Raw genomic sequence first — 20,025 nt, forward strand, 5'->3', positions numbered from 1 at the left:
CATGCATATGCTCATGGGTACCATTTTTGTTCAAGTAGGATATGTAAATACTAAGTAAAACTGTTGAATAAACTAATGTTCAGTTATTGTATGTGCTAAAACAAAATTGACTGTTTAATGCCCATGTAAATATATATATATATATATACTTTTTTTTTTAAATAGACCTGGATCTGTTGTTCCTACCAACTTGTTCCAGGGAATCAAGTCAGTAAATCCAATGTTTCGGGGCTATTCCCAGCAGGTAAGTCTTCTAGAGTTTATTTTCTTTCTGTATTACATCAGGCCTGTTCATTATCCTGTCTCTAAAGCATAACAAGAGTCTTCATATGCTTTAGAACAAAGACCACTGACCATTTTAGTAGCCACTCTCTGGACTGACTCCATCCTGTTTTTATATCCTTTTGAAGGTGCAGTCTCCAGAACTGCACACAGATGAGTTAGAGTAACTACATGCATTACAGCAGCCATGTGTCTGGAAAGGACCAGGATGACCTTCAGCACTTAAGGCTCTTTTGATGAAGTTAGTCCTCACGAAACCCGCCCACCACCCCGAAGAGTTGGGTTTCTCCTGTGTTTGTTTTATTTTTTCGTAACTTTATGTTTCGAGACTGAAGAGGGGACCCAATGTTTACACCTGCATCAAATATTACAGAATTATAGCAACAAATTGAGACTCTTCTCCTTGGGCTCAAAAAGGGATCTTTAGTAGGCAAGATTCCTTCAGCTTGCATTTTTGGGCATTATAATCCGTCTGTTAGTCACAGTTTAACCTCGGAGGTCTAAATTTTCTTGATTATAATCCTGACATATCAGTTTGCAAATACAAATTATGTTTGCTATTTAAAATTATAATTTTATGTATATATTTGCTGTTTCTCACCTTGTGAGTTCGAAAAGGCATGTCACAAATCTAAGAAATAAAATTATAAAACATTTGTTTTATAAATTAACAGATATGTCCCTTAAATGTGCACATTTGTACATTAACAGTTCTGATACAAAATTAAATTAGAAGCCTTAAAAAAAAAAAAAAAGACTAAAAGTAAAGCAACTTTCCTAAAACATGGAATGGTTCTGCAGATAAGTTTTAAGAGGATAAAATTGTTGAAGTTGGGTTTATGCAGACTTTTATACCATCTTGTGTCTCTAGGAAGAAAACATAGTAATCAAGCAATTAGGAAAGTGCATTATCGGGCACTGTTAACCAGCATTTGGACGTGCGTTTTCGACGCGCTAGCTTTACCCCTTATTCAGTAAGGGGCCGAAAACACAGGTCCAAAACCCCCCCCCCCCCCCCCCCCCAAAAAAAAACTAATAGCGCCCGCAACATGCCCCTTTTCTCTGTTTATTTGTGGTGCTCTCTATACTGGTTCTAGAAAATTATCTTTTAAATTTTGAATTTTTTAGGATGCACAAGAATTTCTTCGTTGCTTGATGGATTTACTTCATGAGGAGCTTAAAGAACAGATCATTGAGATAGAAGAGGACCTACATCCTGTACCTTTGGAGGAGAATATGGAAGAAGACAAAAGCCAGTCAGACAGTGATTTCCAATCATGCGATTCTTGTTCTAGCAGTGATAAGGCTGAAAATGATACTAGCTCCCGGGCCTACTCAGAGGAACATGCAGAGACTACTATGTTAATTCAGAATGAGGAAGATAATTCAGAATTAGCTAAGGATTGTCAGAGAGAAAAAACACGGTGTAACAAGCTTGATGAGGTTAATTCTGCACAAGATTTAGAAAAGGACATAGACACGGCAACGGAAACAGCTGAATTTCTGAGTAACCAAGGAACAGTAAAAGTCCAGATACACAGCAAATTGGCAGGTGATTCTGTTTGTGCAGTAGAAGCAAATTATGGGACCAGTTTATCAATTGCAACACATGAGAGGTTAGTGGTGGCTTGTGTGGAGGTGTGCTGCAACCACACCATCAAAGAGAAAAATTAAGAGACCAGAGATGCCGAAAGGTAATGGAAAAGGATGATAGCATGGCTTGTTGGAGGAGAGGATAGGTCCAGGATAGGACTGGACAATGGAGGGAGGATGATAGTGAAAGTGGGGAGAGAGTAAATAGAAGGAAGGGGTAAGAATAACGTTAGTGTTTGTTTGCCCCATTTTACTTTTTGACTCACTAGCAGTCACTGAGTGAGGCGTAGCACTATTAACACCATGCCTCCATGCTTTCTTTACTAGTTTGTGTTATCTGTATCCTTCCATTTAAGGCAGCAGCCTCTTAGGAATGTATTCCTGAAACTTGCTGTTTTTTTAGAGATGGGGTCAATTTCCTAGGGCAAAAACCACCTACAGTCTAAAACATCGATTCTAGAGAATGTGAAGCTTGGTGAGTGGCTGTTTCCAGGTTATTACCTTAAAGCATTAGCAGCCTGACCCTAAATATTATCGGGGTGCTTTTTAAAAAAAATCTTCATTTCACTGTCTAATGAAATGTGAGTGGTATCTTGGTTGCACTAACTTTTTTTTTTTTTTTTTTTTTTTTTAAACCCAGGCTTAATAGCCCGGGAAGCCACATATGCATCGGATATTATGGCTGGTCCTCATCCGTGTTGAATTATCAGTGGATTGAGTAGATTAGCACCTGTATTTTCATATTGTCATTTGTCCTCAGACAATGGAAACACATCCCTGTTCATGTCAGTGCTGTCTCATGAGCACTGACTCATTTAGGGATAAAACATCTCAGAAAGATTTTATAGTAATACAAATTATGCCACAACAATTTGCACAGCTGGTACATTGGGCCATATATACATGAAAATGCTATAAAATTCTAATTTAAATTATATATTTAAAGTTAATTTGGGATGATCCCTTTTAAGTCTTACACTGTAGATTCAGGGCTGATAAGAGGTTTTTATTTAGACAGGTAGCTGTGTTGGGAGTGACCTATAATTTTTGTAATGAGAGTTTATATTTGCCTTCTGTTTGCATGCCTTGTCTCTGGTTTGTGCATTCTGTTACTACTAATTATTTATGTAGTGCTACAAGATGTATGTAGCGCTATACAGATGCACATAAGAGGCCTTGCTGTTTTACTGAGTTTTACTATTTGATGAGAAGAGAGATGTAATTCATAAAGGGAACCAAGACTCAGATTCAGTGAAATGTCTTTCATTTTGTTCCTTTTGGAAAAATCATTTGCAAATACCTTTTAGTGCCATTTGTTCTATTAAGGTAAGATTGTGCTCTTGGCAGTTAAGTTCAGAATAATGAGCTTTTACATTCAGCTATTAAGGCCAATATATTTGTTGGGGATTTCTAAAAATGCAGTAACTGTGAGGCTGCTGTGTCCATTAGCCTCGTGCTCAAGAAGGTCACTATTAACATAGTGAGTGGTCCTTCAGTTTGGCACTGTTCTCAAAGCCTGATTTGTGACTATGGTAAGGTTATATAGACTGGACGTTAAGTGCAGTATGCACAATTGGAAATGAAAGCCTGTGAAGTATTATTGCAGCCTCCTTACGTCTCTTGTGAGAAGGAAAGCATTTAATTTTGAGCTTACTTATGTCTTAATAGTCTTTCTGTTTACCAAGTCTCCCATCAGGTAAGGAAGCAAAAAATATAGCTCAATTGAAACACTTTCTGGCTTTTCTAACAGTTTGTTAGGGGGTGAAATTGGACCAGAGTAAAATGTTCAGATTATAAAGTCTGTGAAATGACATGAATATATATATATTTTAGACTGTATCACTGAAGTGCATATGAATGACCTGTCCACACCACAAAACCTTTCAGCAAATGGGGGAGGAAATGCCCGTTTGTCAAGCAGCCCTCCAAAAATAGGCTCTATCTGGTCAGGATTATCGTCTGCACACAGAAAAGGTAATTGGTTTTTTTTATCTTCAGTTTTTCTCATTACAGTTGCCAATACTGCATTGTAGATAGTGTTAGTCTGTGTATAAGTGCATGTCTGGTATGGTAAACCTGAATTGCTAAAACATTCTCATTCTAGTCCTAGTGCTCCAGTTATTTACCTATTTCCTTGTCAGATGTTTTGCAGTACTAATTGTTCTATTCTGTGTAATATGTTACTCCATTAAAATACAGTATTACAATTCTTTTAAAACGGCTTGCCTGTATTTTGGTAGGGGTTTATTACTTAGACTGTGATAGATAAGGGCTGTAAGGCACATCTGGTCTGCTCAGTGTACCTTCCTTTTGCAGTAACACAGTTATTTGATGTAGAAGTTTTATGGATAACAAAGAGATGCTGCGTCTTGAGACTTTGGGCAAGTCACTTTACCCTTCATTGCCTCAGGCAGAGGACATAGATTGCAAGCCCTCTGGGAATAGGGAAATACCTACAGTACCTGAATGTAATCTGCTTTGAAGTGCCAAAAAGCGGAATATAAATCAGTTAAATAAACAGTCATTCTTTTAAAAAAAAAAAAAAAAAAATCCTAAATCAAATTCAACACAACAAGAGTATTTGTCTGTTCTGATTTTACTTTTCAAATCATTTGTTTTCGCATACTAGTGCCTGCTGCATCTTCTCCAAAAAAGAAGAAACAAAAGAAATACCGGAGTATTATATCGGACATATTTGATGGCACAATTGTAAGCTCTGTGCAGTGTCTGACTTGTGATAGGGTGAGTGAATAGGAGAAGCACTACACAGAAGATTCTGCCGTAACGGTGTCAGTTTGTCTAGAAGATGCACCTGCTTTGTTCTAGTAGTGAAATTAATGGCCAATTCCCTGTACGTACCTGGATCAGTCCAGACCGTGGGTTATGTCCCCAATCCAGCAGATGGAGTCAGCACAAGCTTTGAGGGGGCGTCACCATATATGCTACTACCCCCTCTGCAGGAGTTCTGTATCTTCTGACTCCAGCAGATGCGAGTAGGGGAATCAGGGTTTCTCCCAGTTTTTGTTCTGTAGGATAGCCTTTTTCCTTGCTTTCTTTGTGCTTGGGCTTTCTGCCTTGCTCCCTTTATCTTGGGCTTCTGCCTATTTGTTTCTGGATCAAGTTTTTATTCAAAAAAAAAAAAAAAAAAAGGTTTTTTCGGTTTGTGTGGAGGCGTGGCTTCCTCCTGTGCTGTTTTCCTCTCTTTGTGCTGTGACTTGGCGCCGGGTAAGTTTGTTCTTTTGCTCCTGTATTTTCTTTTACAGTTTCACAGCCGGTGCCTCGCGGATGCCGGTGGTGCCGGCCTCTCCGCGTTAGCGGCCATCTTGCAGCTCCGCGTGGGCTGCTAGGGCTCAGACAGGACTCCTTTGGCGGGTTGTGCGGCCGGGAGGGCCCCCCCGCGGCACTTTCTTCGGCGGGCAGTGCAGGCCGACAGGGCCCCCCCGCAGCGGCGGCCCCCCCGTGGCATTTTCTTCGGCGGGCAGTGCAGGCCGACAGGGCCCCCCCGCAGCGGCGGCCCCCCCGCGGCACTTCGGCGGGCAGTGCAGGCCGACAGGGCCCCCCCGCAGCGGCGGCCCCCCCGAGGCACTTTCTTCGGCGGGCAGTGCAGGCCGACAGGGCCCCCCCCGCAGCGGCGGCCCCCCCGCGGCACTTTCTTCGGCGGGCAGTGCAGGCCGACAGGGCCCCCCTGCAGCGGCGGTTTTTCCCGCGGCCCCCTCCCGAGGCTTGATTCTTCTTAGTTTCGTTGCCGGCGTTGCTCTCCCTCGTGGAGCCGATGCTGCGGCCGTTGCATTGCGCTGCCTGCGGCGAGCCGGGGTCTAGGATTTCCCGTGAGGGCATCTGCGCACGGTGCCTTCCCGGGGGGGAAGGCACCTCGCAGTCCCTCGCAGAGTTTTCCTTCTTTCCGTGTTTGCCCGGGAGGCGCGGGCCAGCCCCTCCCCCATTCCTGGCGGGAACGGTGGCCATTTTAAATTCCCTGCGCCCTGAGAGGACTCAGGCAGCGCTGGAAGACAGGGATTCTGCGGAGGTTTCCCCCCCCCGACTTTGCTGCCGGAGCAAGGCCCTCAGGGGCAGGGACCAACGGCTTCTCCCGTCCTTGGAGCCCCCTCGGGCAGACCGGGATTCTCCCCGGAGTTTTTTCTACTTATGCACACTGCATACCTCAGGGGTTGGACGCTCCTGCGGGACCTCCCCCTGCCAAGATTCCTCGGACGTCGGCCCCCTCACAGGCCCCCCGGGGGCTCCTCCCTCACAGCCGCAAGCTCGACCCCAGCCCTCCTCCGGGTCTCTGGGAGCGGGACCAGGCCCAGCAGATCCTGGACCTGAGCTTCCGGACTCGTGCCAAGGGGACTCCGCGGCGGAGGGAGACGACCCTCGCACCCTGCGCCTCTTCCAGAGGGAAGAGCTGGATGACCTGATCCCACTGATAATTCAGGAACTGGACTTGGACCCGCCCGCCCCAGTAGCGCCCGCGGTCGTCACTTCCTCGAAGAAAGGGGATCCGGTCCTTGCAGCTCTTCGCTAGGGAATGGGATACCCCGGAGACCTCCCTGAAGGTCGGCCGGGCCATGGAAAAGCTTTATCCACTACCGGAGGATTTCCTGGATCTCATAAAAGTGCCAAAGGTGGACTCCGCAGTGTCGGCAGTCACGAAGAGGACGACGATACCAGTGACGGGAGGAGCGGCCCTAAGGGACACGCAAGATCGCAAGTTGGAAGTTTTTCCTTAAGAGGGTCTTCGAGGTCTCCGCACTGGGGATGCGCGCAGTGATGTGCAGTTCACTTGCCCAGAGGGCGAGTCTTCTCTGGGTGCAACAACTCCTCACATCGCAGGCTCTGCCAGCCGATGAGGCCGCCCAGGCGGATAGGCTGGAAGCTGCGGTGGCGTACGGGGCTGATGCCTCGTATGCCCTGTTTCGGGTCCTGGCAAGATCCATGGTCTCGATAGTGGCGGCACGAAGACTGCTGTGGCTTCGCAACTGGGCGACGGATACGTCCTCGAAGTCGAGTCTAGGTTCCCTGCCTTTCAGGGGTAAGTTCCTCTTCGGGGAAGATCTGGACCAGATCATCAAGGCTCTGGGGGAAAACGCCGTTCATCGTCTGCCGGAGGACAGATATCGTCCCTCCAGGGGGTATGCCTCCTCCCGGACCAGAGCCAGGGCACAACGGCGCTACACGAGCTACAGGCCGTCGGGTTCCCAGCCCTCCTTCTCCAGGACCCAGCCCTGGTCGCGTTCCTTTCGAGGTCGTAGGCCCGCACGCGCCGCCTCCGGAGCGGGTAACCCCTCTCCTAAGGTTTCCCAATGATGTCAGGCTCGCCCACTCCGCCACTCCCAGGATTGGGGGTCGGTTGGCGCTTTTTCTACAAGGAGTGGGCGCAGATCACCTCGGACCAGTGGGTCTTAGACACCATTGAACAAGGCTACGCATTGGAATTTGTCCGCCCTCCGAAGGGAAGGTTCATCTCCTCCCCCTGCGGATCCGCCCCCAAGCGGCGAGCGGTGCAGTCGACTCTGGCCAGACTTCAGGAGATAGGCGCTATTGCGCCCGTGCCCTTCGGAGAGGTGGGCTTGCGTCACTATTCCATCTACTTCGTAGTGCCAAAGAAGGATGGATCCTTCCGGACCATTCTGGACCTCAAGGAGGTCAACAGGTCCCTCCGAATTGTTCTGTTTCGCATGGAAACGCTGCGGTCTGTGATTGCGGCGGTACACCGGGGGGAGTTCCTTGCCTCCCTGGATCTGACGGAGGCCTACCTGCATATCCCCATCCGACCGGACCATCACCGTCTCCTCCAGTTCAAGATTCTGGACCAGCTCTTCCAGTTCATCGCTCTTCCGTTCGGCTTGGCGACGGCACCGCGCACCTTTACCAAGATCATGGTGGTCGTAGCGGCTGCCCTTCGGAAGGAGGGTATTCTGGTCCATCCTTGTCTGGACGATTGGCTCATCCGAGCGAAGGTTTTCTCCCACGGCCGAGCAGCAGTGGCCAGGGTAGTACAGTTCCTGCGTTCCCTGGGATGGGTAGTGAATTTCTCCAAGAGCTCCCTCGAGCCCTCGCAGCGCTTGGACTTTTTGGGGGCGACCTTCGACACACGACTAGGCAAAGTTTTTCTACGTCGGGACAAGGCGCACTCCTTGCGGGATCGCATACGACGGTTCTCTGCGTTGCCAGATCCCACCTCCTAAGACTACCTGCAGCTCCGGGGAGTGATGGGTTCCATCATCGATATGGTACCTTGGGCGTTGGCGCATCTCCGGCCCTTGCAGAGGGCGCTCCTCTCCCGTTGGAAACCAATTTCGCAGGACTACCAGATGGTCCTCCCGCTCCCTCAGATGGCCAGGGACAGTCTGAACTGGTGGTTGGATCCGTCGAACCTGGCCCGCGGCGTGTCCCTCGATTTGCCGAATTGGGTGGTGGTAACCACCGATGCCAGTTTAGTAGGCTGGGGGGCAGTTTGCGATCGAAGCACCACGCAGGGTACGTGGTCCGAGGCGGAGGCGACGTGGTCCATCAACTGTCTGGAGACCAGAGCGGTCAGACTAGCGCTGCGACATTTCCTGCCGCTTCTTCGGAACCAGGAGGTCAGAGTCCTATCGGACAACGCTACCACAGTGGCCTACATCCACTGCCAAGGGGGCACGCGCAGCCCGCAGGTGGCGCTCGAGGCGGCGCTGCTGCTGCAATGGGCGGAGCGTCATCTCGTCCGGCTAGCGGCCTCGCACATCGCCGGGGTGGACAACGTCCAGGCGGACTTCCTCAGTCGTCGGCTGCTGGACCCCGGAGAGTGGTCTCTCTCTCCGACGAAGCGATGCAACTTCTCGTCCATCGGTGGGGGGCCCCCCACCTGGATCTGATGGTGTCCGCTCTCAACGGCTCCGCAGAATAGACACTCACCCGGAGGCGGTAGTTTCCACTCTGCTGCGAGCGCGAAAGACGTCGACGTCGGTGACCTATGCTTGGGTCTGGAAGGTTTTCGAGCTGTGGGGTTCCACACAGGCCACGAGACCCGCAAAGGCTTCTGTTCCCCAGATCCTTCAATTTCTACAAGCGGGGGCGGACAAGGGACTTGTCTATAATTCACTGCGGGTCCAAGTGGCCGCCCTTGACTCGCTGTTGCGCGATGGGGGCTCTCTCCTGCAGCACCCGGACATCGCTCGGTTCCTCAAGGGCGTCAAGCATTTGTGGCCTCCGTTAAGGGACCCTTGTCCCTCCTGGAGTCTCAACCTGGTCGAGCCACTGCGCAGTGCAACGATCAAGGACCTCACCCTCAAGGCTGTCTTCCTGGGGGCCATCGGTTCTGCTCGACGCATTTCGGAGCTGCAGGCACTGTCGTGCAGGGAGCCCTATCTTCGTTTCTCCGATTCCGGAGTCTCGCTCCGCACCGTTCCCTCCTTTCTTCCGAAGGTAGGGTCTGCATTCCACGTGAACCAGACGGTAGAGCTGCCGTCCTTCGCTGCCTCGGAACCGAGGTCTCTCCGGCTCTTGGATGTCAAGCACGCCCTGCGCCTCTATCTGGAGGCTACAAATGAGTTCCGGATTCCTGTCCATCTCAGGCCTCGAAGGCCGGCATTGCCGCTTCCTACATTGGGTCGGGCCGGACTCCCCCGCCCGGCATTGTAGCGCATTCTACACATTCTCAGGCGGCTTCCTGGGCGGAGGCTCGCTCGGTCTCCCCTCACGAGTCTGTAGAGCGACCACTTGGAAGTCTTTACACACGTTCTCGGGGCACTGTCGTCTGCACCTCGCCTCGTCGGTCTCTGGACACTTTGGCGAGCGGGTTCTCTGAGCAGGCCTCGCAGGACCCCACCCGATTTAGGGAAGCTTGGGTACATCCCACGGTCTGGACTGATCCAGGTACGTACAGGGAAAAGAAAATTATTACTTACCTGCTAATTTTCGTTCCTGTAGTACCATGGATCAGTCCAGACGCCCACCGCGTTTGGGTTTTCTGATCCTGCTCAGCTTTCTCTAAAGTACGGTAGTGCTGTATGTCTCTCACGACGTTTCGGTTTTTCACTGTTTTCTCACTGTTTTCACAGCTCCCTACAAGTTGGCTGGCTGTTTCGCAGCTTCCTACCCGTTGATAGGACGCTTGCAGTTAGTTACTAATGTTACTCGGCTTATGGTTGCCGGTTCTTATAAACATGATCCATTACGGGGGTTTTGTTTTTTACTCGGGCTTTGATATACTCGATACTGAACTCCTGCAGAGGGGGTAGTAGCATATATGGTGACGCCCCCTCAAAGCTTGTGCTGACTCCATCTGCTGGATTGGGGACATAACCCACGGTCTGGACTGATCCATGGTACTACAGGAACGAAAATTAGCAGGTAAGTAATAATTTTCTTTTATTTCTGTGTTTTTTCCTTCAAGTCAGCTTCTCTGAGCACGTGCATCCTGCAGTCTTCTCCAGTTCATTCTGATTGTACGAATTTCCTGTTATAGCATGTTCCATGGGTCTTCATATTGCCTGTGTTGCAGTAAATTAAAATACTTGATGTATTGGTAGCGCCTGTGTGTTACTAGAAAGCATCAGTAGCAGCGATTATGAGGTGGCTTTATCTTGTGTTTTATATATTAAACTAAGCCACATACTGATGAATACAAAAGGAGTTGATCCTGAATCACTGTTCTAAAGTTAAAAATAAACAAACATACTGAATTATACTGGAAATCAGAAAAATGGTATTTTTCTCCCTTTCTTTTAGGTATCTGTAACACTGGAGACATTCCAAGATCTGTCTTTGCCTATTCCAGGTAAGGAGGACCTTGCGAAGCTTCATGCTTCGAGCCATCAATCTTCCCTGGTCAAAACAGGGTCATGTGGTGAAGTGTATGCCCCACAGGGCTGGATAGCATTTTTCATGGAGTATTTTAAAAGGTAGGAGAATATTACTTTATGCCGTACTATGTCTAGAAATTGAAGTTTCTGCTCTACTGGCAGAGGACTTGCTGCATTCTTTGTTGCTAATGTTTCAGGTTTGTTGTCTCCTGTGTTCCTAGCTGGTTTTGGGGCCCTGTAGTAACCTTACAGGATTGTCTTGCTGCATTTTTCGCAAGAGATGAACTCAAAGGTAAGAGAAAATATGTAAAATGTGCCTAGTTTTACAGCAAGAAAAAATACTTTTGCTAATTTAGTAATTGAAAGTATGTATATTTTTCCAGCTATTAGAACTTTCCAGCTAACTTGCTATACATGTGTAAGATTAGCCTGAACATCCTTAGTTTTGAGAGCTCACGATGCATGTGTGGAATATATAAATGCTACTTTCCTACCTGTAAAGATAAGTAATGTGTATGTGACTTTTTATTTGCAATTGGCTATTTAGTATTTTCAGGCAGTTAAAATCCCAGCTGCTGTTAATGATTCATCCAAACTGCTCAGTGGACAGATCAACTTGGACTAACCAAAATAATGAAAAGAATTCAGTTAGACATGATAAACATTTGATAATTTGTCACAGAGGGTAGGCTGACACATCTGATATGTAATGAAAATTGGCATCCTTTCAGACTGGAGAATAACTGCAGCGTGTTCCTTCCCCTTCCTCCACCCCCCCTCCTTCCCCCACTGTTTACAGGCGATAATATGTACAGTTGTGAAAAGTGCAGAAAGTGAGTGTCAGTCTTTTTCTTTATTGTGCTTGGATTATTTCGCTGCTCTCTTGGTCTCGGCTTAGTTTGCTGCAGTATCTGTTTGCCGCTTGTGATTAGTCAGAGCTGCATTGCATTGTTTGCTTAATTTTTCCTTTCCAGTCGTATGCTATTGAATGACCCGCTTTCATGCTTTTAAACATGCCTTGCTTGTAGTTTGAGTGCGCTTGTCTTCTGGCAAATAAATTTAGTTTTAAAAAAAACCCCAAATGCATACAATGAGTGAATTTCTGTGCTGTCTTTAGGTGTAGTAAAACAGCATGCTAAAGTTCTTGGACTATATATTGTCTAGGCGGACATGCTCCTTTGAATGGTATATAGAGTTAGATTTTAGTGCTGCACACACAAAGTGGGAGGAAATCATTGGTTGCTTTTGGTTTCGAGGATTGAGCTGGAACTCTGGCCAACCTGAAATAGGCCCAGAGCACTACCTGAGAAGGGGAAAAGAGCAGGAAAAGGTTTTCTGGTGAATGCCAGTCTGGAAATTCCCTTTCTTATATGCACTTGATAATAAAGGAGCAGAGCATTCTGTTTTAGTACTATACACCTAAGCTGAATTGTTTCTTCGGGACTGACTCTTTTGGCTTTCTATGTGAGAGTGCTTCAGAGTTGTAGTAAATAACTGCTAAGCCGCTAAAGGGGAATTCTCACTTCTGTAGTGCTAAATTTTGTCCTTGTGCTTTGTTTTATTGTCCATGTCATTTTGATGGCACAAGAAATCTATTATATAAATTTTCCTGATCTGTAAATGTGTTGCATGTGATATATCTTTTCTGCGGTCATATGGCATTTAGAATTTATTTTAAAGATTTAAAGGGTGAATTAAAATTGTTGAACTTATTGCGTCTTGTTTTTCTTTACTTAGGTTGAGAAATGGAGTGAAGTTCTGTAAAGTCCAAAAATTTCCAGAGGTATTTCAATCATGCTATACAGTTTTATGGCTAGTGGGCATCAAAGTTTTCACTGGATGTACCAAGTAAACTGTTAAGTCACAAAGCACTGGTTATTTAGTGATATTTTCAGTGTTTTTTATATTTATTAAAATAATTCCAGTATTCTGTTCTGTTTTTTTTGGTTTTTTTTATTGTTCCTAACCAAGATTGAAATGCTGCAGTGCCCAAGATACACTGTTAGCCTTAAGCAGCAATGTCAAACAACTTCAAAATGTTGTCTTGATGACATTCTCCGAGGGCTGCTAGTCCTCACGCATGGGTGATGTCTGATGGAGCCCGCCACGGAACTTTGATCTCAAAGAATCTAGAACATTCAAACATGCCGTACTGAGCATGTGCAACTGCAGTCATCACCCTGCCTCCTAGGCAGAGTCCCTCAGTCTTTTTTAACATGGAGCCGTGTGGTCGCGGGAGCCCATAAGTCTCATGGTATTCAGTTTTGCTCTCTCCTCACAATTTTTGTAAGTGATTTTTTTTCTACTGCAGCTGTTTTCTTTCCTTTACCTTATAGTAGTTTTATTTCTTTTCCTTTCTTCTTTCCTCTAACCGCCAGCCGCATGGCAGGGCTTAGTCGCTGTGCAGTCTGGCAGTCATATTTCTATCCTTTATTTAAAAAAAAAGAAAAAAAAAAAATTCACGGGCAGTTTAGTATTTATGTCTTCTCCTTGCTCTGTCTGTTTTTGTACCTTTGTCAGGTGCTGGCAGGACTGACTTGAATGCATTCCGTAGGTGATCTGTATAGCCTGCTGAGCCTGGGGTCTTGCCTGAGTTCTGCCTGGGCAAGAGTTCCATGTCGTTTCACTGACTGATTGGCATAGATGGAAGTTCAAACAGTGCAGAGAGTGAGAACCACACACTGTTCGTGTGGGGGGAGAGAGCTCATTCCCCCCACATTCAAAGGAACCTAGTCTCTAAGGGCAGGAACCATGGATGACGTAGCCTCCCCTCCTGCTTTGCTGATGATGGCAGTGCATCCTTCTTGTGAGAGAATGTGAGCAGGAGCCTGGGCAAGCAGCTTGCCGCCACACCTTCAGTGCCATGTCCAGTAACTGTTGCTCGTGCATATCTGTGACCAGCGCACCGGTGATCTTATGCATTGATGTTAGGGACCAGGACTGCCATTGAGTGCCATGGTCACCCTCGATGCTGTCCGGGTGCGTGACCGCCCTCGATACCGTAAGGGCCTTCTGTGCCATAGGCATCTGTGGACGTGGAGTCTTGATGCAGTGGAGTCAGAGTGCCTTGGGCCTCGATGTGGCGGAGTAGCAGTATTGACCTCTAGTATCAGGGACCAGGTCTGCCATCAAACACCATGCTCCCCCTTGATGCCATCGGAGCTGCCCATGATGTCTGTGCTCTCAATGCCCTTGGTGCCATCGATGCCCTCAATGCTGACTAGGTGCTCAGATGCTGTCTAGGTGTGGGGGGCTGCCATGGAGGCCATCGGGCATGTTGGCCACCAATGCCTTTCGTTACCGCTCTCAACAATGTCTAGCACCACCAACGAAGAACTGGGAATTGCCATTGAGTGCCCTGGTCGACCCCCATGGCTGTCAACCACCAGGGCTTTTGAGAGCCCTCAAGTGCCACTGAAGTCCTCGAGCAACAGGGTTTTGGCCTTGAATGGATTGAGTGCTGGGTTCGCCATTTACTCAAAGCACCCTGGTATTCTGAGACGACCAGGCTCAGTGGTCTGGTGCCCTCGAGGCTCCTTGGCGGTGTCCCGAAGGTGCACTGAGGGGCATTGTGCTGTCCCATCACTGGTCTATAACTATGATCACGGCCCTGAACAGGGATACCATTCAGTTAGCAGCACCAACGTCCTCTGATGGATAGATGAGCCAAGGGGAACAGTTGATGGTGCTGGCAGTCATTGGTGCCTTTGGGCACCAATGAGGTGTGTCGGGGCTGCAGAGCCTCTACCTGCAGGCGCCCTGGGTATCCTTGGTACCCTCAGTCCATCGATGCCTTCGGGCACTGGGATCTCTATCGGTGCCACTATTGAGGTTCACAGGTGCCTGTGGTGCAGGGGATGATGCTATATGTCATCGAACTGATCAAGATGTGGTCAAGTGCAGTCAAAGCTCTGGGTACAGTGTTTGGTGCCCTTGATGTGATCCATCGTTGGTGAGCATGAAAGTGATATGAGCCCTACAGGCACCGTCACTACTGTGGGCGCCAGTGAATGCAATCGGATGCTGCAGGACATGACCGCAGAGCTCCATGGACACAGTTGGTCACCATGGACTTCGCTGCTGTCATTCCATGAGGGAAATGGCGGTGAGCCATTCTTGAAGCAGATTCAAGGACTGTGCCAGACTCTTGAAGTGTAATCAGGTACTGGAGGGGGGTGATGCCATAGACCGCCACGCCCAGAGTCCCAGTGGTATTGGGGATGCCATAGTCACACTGTTCCTATGCACTTTACTGGGAGTTACTATAACAGTGGAGCGCAGCATGCGCGGTTGTGTACGGCAAGGCATCTACTCCAAGTGCCTCAGGTGATGGCAGGCGGCATTCCCCCTGTCTGTGCAATTCTCAGCCATTTCAGGGTTCTGCCTTTGTAATATCAAGGTCTGTCTCCTCGTCAGTTCTGCATCACAAAGTGCTGCGGAGCACTGGCAAGGAAAGCGTCATCACACACTTGTGAATTGCCTTTGGCAGCGCACAGCCACCGACTCTAGCAAGTGCTGCTCTGTCCTTGCTGTGCCGTGGGATTCTATCCACAAACACGGTGTGTGGGATCATAGGTGTGCCGCCATCCATAGGATGGGATACCACTGCATAAGTAGTGGTCAGCTTGCTTTTTCAGCAGAGGGCTTTATTCTCCAGTTGTCTTCTTCTGAATGGGTGTGTGTGTGTTTCCCTTGTGGTGAGCACAAAAGGTTGTGCTGCCACAGGACTGACCTAGGACTGCGTTCCTGGTCGAACCCCTAAGGGGAGTAGACATCAGGAGGGTAGTGTCAAGAGACTTCTTTTTCCTCAGAAGAGGAATACGTATTTAGACTCCTTCTGTGTCACAAATCCCCTCCCCCCCCTTTTTTTTTTTTTTAACAACTCTAGCAATTTTCAGGCATACAACATAAGAACATACATTTAATCAAATAATAATGCAGTGAGGTACACTTCAAGAAGCAGCACATATTTAAATGGTGTTTGGTGACCTTGATGTGATCTGAGAAGGCAAATAATCACAACTCGGAAATCATTAAGGAGTGCCTAAATATGCAAAAAACGGACCTCAAATAGTATTATATTTAGCACCTTTGCCCTTAAGGTTGTACTTTAATTTTTCTGTTAGCAATATCTCGTATCTGTACACGCCAGTAATCAATACTGGGAATGACTTTCCAGAAAGTAGCAATAGTGAACCGAGCAGCTAATAACAGCTGCCCAACTAGCGCCCTACACTTCATTGGAACTAGGGACCGATGCCATCTACTCAATAATCCCAATTCCGGTGCAACATGATTAGAAAGGTGAAGGAGATCGGCTTTTGACCAAAAACATCACACTTCAGGGTAAAACCACCACATATGAATATATGTCCCTAACTGACCACACCTTCTCCATCACTGAGCATTGGCATCCAAAAACCATTTGAAAGGAAATACAGGGGTGCGATAGGTTCTGTTCAGTAACTTAATCATAAGCTCTACTCTTCTGCACATATGGATATGTGGTGGGCAGATGTCCAAATAGCTTTCCAAGTCCTGGAATCTAGGTCAACACCCAAGTCTTCATTCTATAAGTTAATGATAGAACTAGGAGTTTCCTTACTATATTTATTCCGAAGTATCCCTTGGTACATAAGTGAAATATCCTTAACTTAGGCATCTGGATGACTCAAAAATTCCTCCAGACCATCCAAATGGCTTAAAGGTTTAGACAAATCAAATCGCTCCCCTCCAAGACTTGCCACAATTGTAAATAAAAGGCATGAGAACCTGGGGAAATCTCAAGTTCTTCACATAAATACTGAAAAGTAAGGAAACTCTCATTATCCCTTAACTGGGCTATGCAACCAGAACTGGGCTATGTGCAACCAGAAAGTTGGGTTTTCATAAATGGGAGCAATAGGTGAGAGGACGATATTATCCCGTCCCAAGAATTTTAAAACCTTTCTCCAAATATGCATTGTACGGGCTAACGTAGGGCTGTTCCTGCACACTCTTCTACTATTAGGGGAATCGCGAGGTAGGAAAGGAAGTATTGTCAAATTGACTGCCTCAGCTTGAATCTTCTCCAGCATAAGCCAAGACTCATTTCGAAAGGTTAACCATGCTTTCAAGAAGATAAGGCTGGCTGCCCAATAGTATACACAAAGATTAGATAGAGCCATACCTTCCTGGTTCTTGGGCAGCCACAGACCACTTAACCTCATCCTGGCCTGTTAACTCTGCCAAATAAATTTAGACATAGACTTATTTAGATCATTACACAGTGACTGGAATTGAACAGGGAATGTGCTGCAAAAGATACAAAAGCTTTGGCAACATATTCATTTTAAGCAAGCTAACTCGACCTGCCCAGGAAATTGTCACATGATCCCATGCTAACATATTTTGTTTCAGCTGACTTATTAGGGGGGCATAATTCTTAACATCAAGCTCTTTAGGGTTGCTAGGAACAAAAATCCCCTGGTATTTAAAACCATTTGCCACCACTTTAAACTCAAAGACACTCTGGGATTACCATCTTTTTGGGTCAGAGAATCAATTCTGCTTTATTGAAATTAATTTTATATCCAGACATGGTGCCATATTTAAGAAGGAGAGTGAAAAGGGCTGAAAACCTGAGGGGCTAAGTAAACCAACACATCACTTGCATAGAAAAGGAGCCAACCCCCCTGCTTAGAGGGGAAAGTCACAACGGTGGAGGTGCTCTGCCTCTGGGGAGAGGAGTACAGAGGCTGGTGGGAGGAGGGCCAGTGAGCTCAAGTTAAGCCAGGAACAGTCTTCCCACCAGTCTAGTCTTTCAGCATTTTTTTTTTCAGACAGATCTGCCTTACCTTTCTCCAGTGTTCCTGATCTTTGCCTTTCGGTTGTACTTGCGGCGTTTTCTGTGGTGAGGGCGGATGGTTTTATGCAGGTTTCCCCGCCCCCCCCCCCCCCCCCCCGTTGCTGCTATGTTGTGGGTTCTTGCATTGCATGATCCCGGCCTCTGCCCACTATCATTCGCCCTTACATGCTTGTTTGCCGGCGGCTTAGGCTGGGGTGGGGGCATGCTCCTGCACCATCCATGTTGCTGGTACCACGGCCTGGTTGGGCTTGGCCCCTTCGTGGACACGGTGGGCGCCAGCAAACTTTGCTTCTGGGGCATGCAGCTGTTCATGGATGGGGGCCCTATGGCGGAGCATTGTATCGTGTGCTGGAGAGAAAGGGCGCCAGCCAGGCCACACGGACTCTTGCCATTAGATTGAGAGGTCTCGCGGCTGGTGCTGCAGCGCCTTATTATTCTTTCCACAGTGCATGCTTTTCATTTGGGATCTCTGAGCCTCAGCGGGGAGTGCTCTTTACTGGTCGGTTGGGCCTTGGTTGCCGCTTTGTCTCTGGAGAAGAGGGAGTGTGGCTGCGTGGGATTTCCAGTTCAGGTCTTCATCCAAGATTCCTTCTCTTGTTTACGTCTCTAGACCTTTTCCGGTATCCAAAAGGTTATAGACCTACTGTCGGGATTTACTGATCTGAAACCCTGCTTGTAATGTTTCCCATGATGTGGAGTATGTTTCTTGCTAGCACTTGCATCACTCCCCTGCCTTAGGCATGGCTCTGCTGCGCATCAGTGTTGTGTGTCTGTCCTAAGGTTTTCCCGCCTAGACCCCTTTATGGGTCAGCTGCCTTACAGGCAAAAGGAAGAGAGGTGGTGCTTTCAGCACGGTGCGGTTTCCTGCTTTGTCCTGCTCAGACAGCCTATGGCTTGGAATTCACCCATGTGTAAGGACTACCATCCTGCTTGTCCTCTGAGAAAGCAGTGTTGCTTACCTGTAACAGGTGTTCTCAGAGGACAGCAGGATGTTGGTCCTCATGAAACCACTGCTTCCTCTGGGAGTTGGTTTCTCCATGTATTTAGCTATATTATGGACTGAGGGACTCTGCCTTGGGGGCAGAGTGATGACTACAGCTGTACATGCTCAGTAGGGCTATGTTTGAATGTTCTAGATTCTTTGAGATCAAAATTCTGTGCTGGGCTCCATCCGATGATGTCACCCATGTGTGAGGACTAACATTCTGCTGTCTTCTGAGAACACCTGTTACAAGTAAGCATTTAACCAGTACTGGAAAAATTACTTGTAGATGAGACATCTGTCTATAGATAAAACATCTGTACAGCTGAAATCTCTCATTGATACCTGTAGAGTGTGCTTTTAAAAGGCTAGTAAGAAAAATTACTAGGCTGGGGTAATTGGCCAAGATAAAACACAACGTGGGTAGTGTCTTGTGTCCTTTGGTAAAGGTCAGTTATAAATGTAATGAAAGCAAAATGGTACCATAGCATTTTATTCATATCTGTTGTTCAGCTGTCACATTGCATAAATTACAGAGGTGAAATAGAACATATTAGAATAGCAGTTTCCTTGATTGTATTTTAATTTTCCTCTGTGAAGAAGATACATATTTGAAAGTTAGTGTGTTTGGGATGTTTGCATCAAGTATTTCCTTACTGATGTTTGAGTTATTAAAGATGTTTTTGTATGAGTTGCTCTGTCTGAGCATTTGTTACTATATAACATATAACAAAAATATGTTCTTATATAAGACTCTTTCTTCAAGGACAAGCTGGACAGTAATTGGCTAAACAAGTGGGTGATGTTATCCAACGGCACTGAGACAGAAGAGTGCTTTTTGGAGTTCAGAAAACCCAATAAGGTTTTCTAAGCTTGTGTAGGTGTTTCCATGCAATCACCCTAGTCTCTTCAAGCTTTTTCTTCCACTTGTGCAAAAGGACACATTTTGCGCTCCCTTCAAGCTGCTTGTTGAATATTTAGTGTTACCTCGTCAAGAGAAGAAAAATTATTTTTCCTTCCTTTTTCACAAACACCAAAATTTTTGTGTTAACACTAATAGAAATTAAGTTTTAATCTCAAAATTGAATTTGACCTTGCAACAGCCTTCTTTCACAATGGTAGACATCAAACCATGCTTTAAAAGACGCCCGTACTGCTCCTACAGGCTGACCTTATCTGATCAACATGACAACTGTTTTTGCTGTTTAGGCTTGTTGCATGATGTATAAAAAAAAAAAAAAAAAAAAGCACGGTCTGTACCCAAATATCCTCCAGGGTCCGAAGATCTACATATTAAAAAATTAAGTTCTCCATAAGCTTCTGGGTCAACTAAGAGGAAACCATTGCCAAAATAGGGTAGAGTCCTCAATGCTGAGTGCAATGACACGAAAGTCTCAGCAAAAGTGCCATTTCCCCTCCGGTAAAAAGGATGAAAAGATGTATTCTTTGGCACTAAAGCATTCAGATGCTAGGACAGGCTCTTAGTGCCAGCAGCATGTAAGCACACAGTAAAGTAACTTTGGTACCATCACTTTTCG

General features: G+C 46.9%; 1 protein-coding gene across 3 annotated transcripts in view; it reads left to right on the plus strand.

The window, feature by feature from the left end:
• Nucleotides 1-20,025, plus strand: part of USP33 (ubiquitin specific peptidase 33) — a 112,388-nt gene that overhangs the window by 57,291 nt on the left and 35,072 nt on the right. For 2 of the 3 annotated variants that reach the window (XM_029618877.1, XM_029618879.1), the window contains exons 9-16: nt 166-244; nt 1,411-1,834; nt 3,709-3,849; nt 4,505-4,617; nt 10,585-10,757; nt 10,856-10,950; nt 11,458-11,491; nt 12,396-12,441. In XM_029618877.1, coding sequence (XP_029474737.1) covers nt 166-244; nt 1,411-1,834; nt 3,709-3,849; nt 4,505-4,617; nt 10,585-10,757; nt 10,856-10,950; nt 11,458-11,491; nt 12,396-12,441 — 1,105 coding nt within the window. The remainder of the gene's footprint in view (nt 1-165; nt 245-1,410; nt 1,835-3,708; nt 3,850-4,504; nt 4,618-10,584; nt 10,758-10,855; nt 10,951-11,457; nt 11,492-12,395; nt 12,442-20,025) is intronic. The other variant, XM_029618878.1, reaches the window with a different exon arrangement.

This window comes from Rhinatrema bivittatum, chromosome 10 (genome assembly GCF_901001135.1).
Source record: "Rhinatrema bivittatum chromosome 10, aRhiBiv1.1, whole genome shotgun sequence".
NCBI lineage: Eukaryota > Metazoa > Chordata > Amphibia > Gymnophiona > Rhinatrematidae > Rhinatrema > Rhinatrema bivittatum.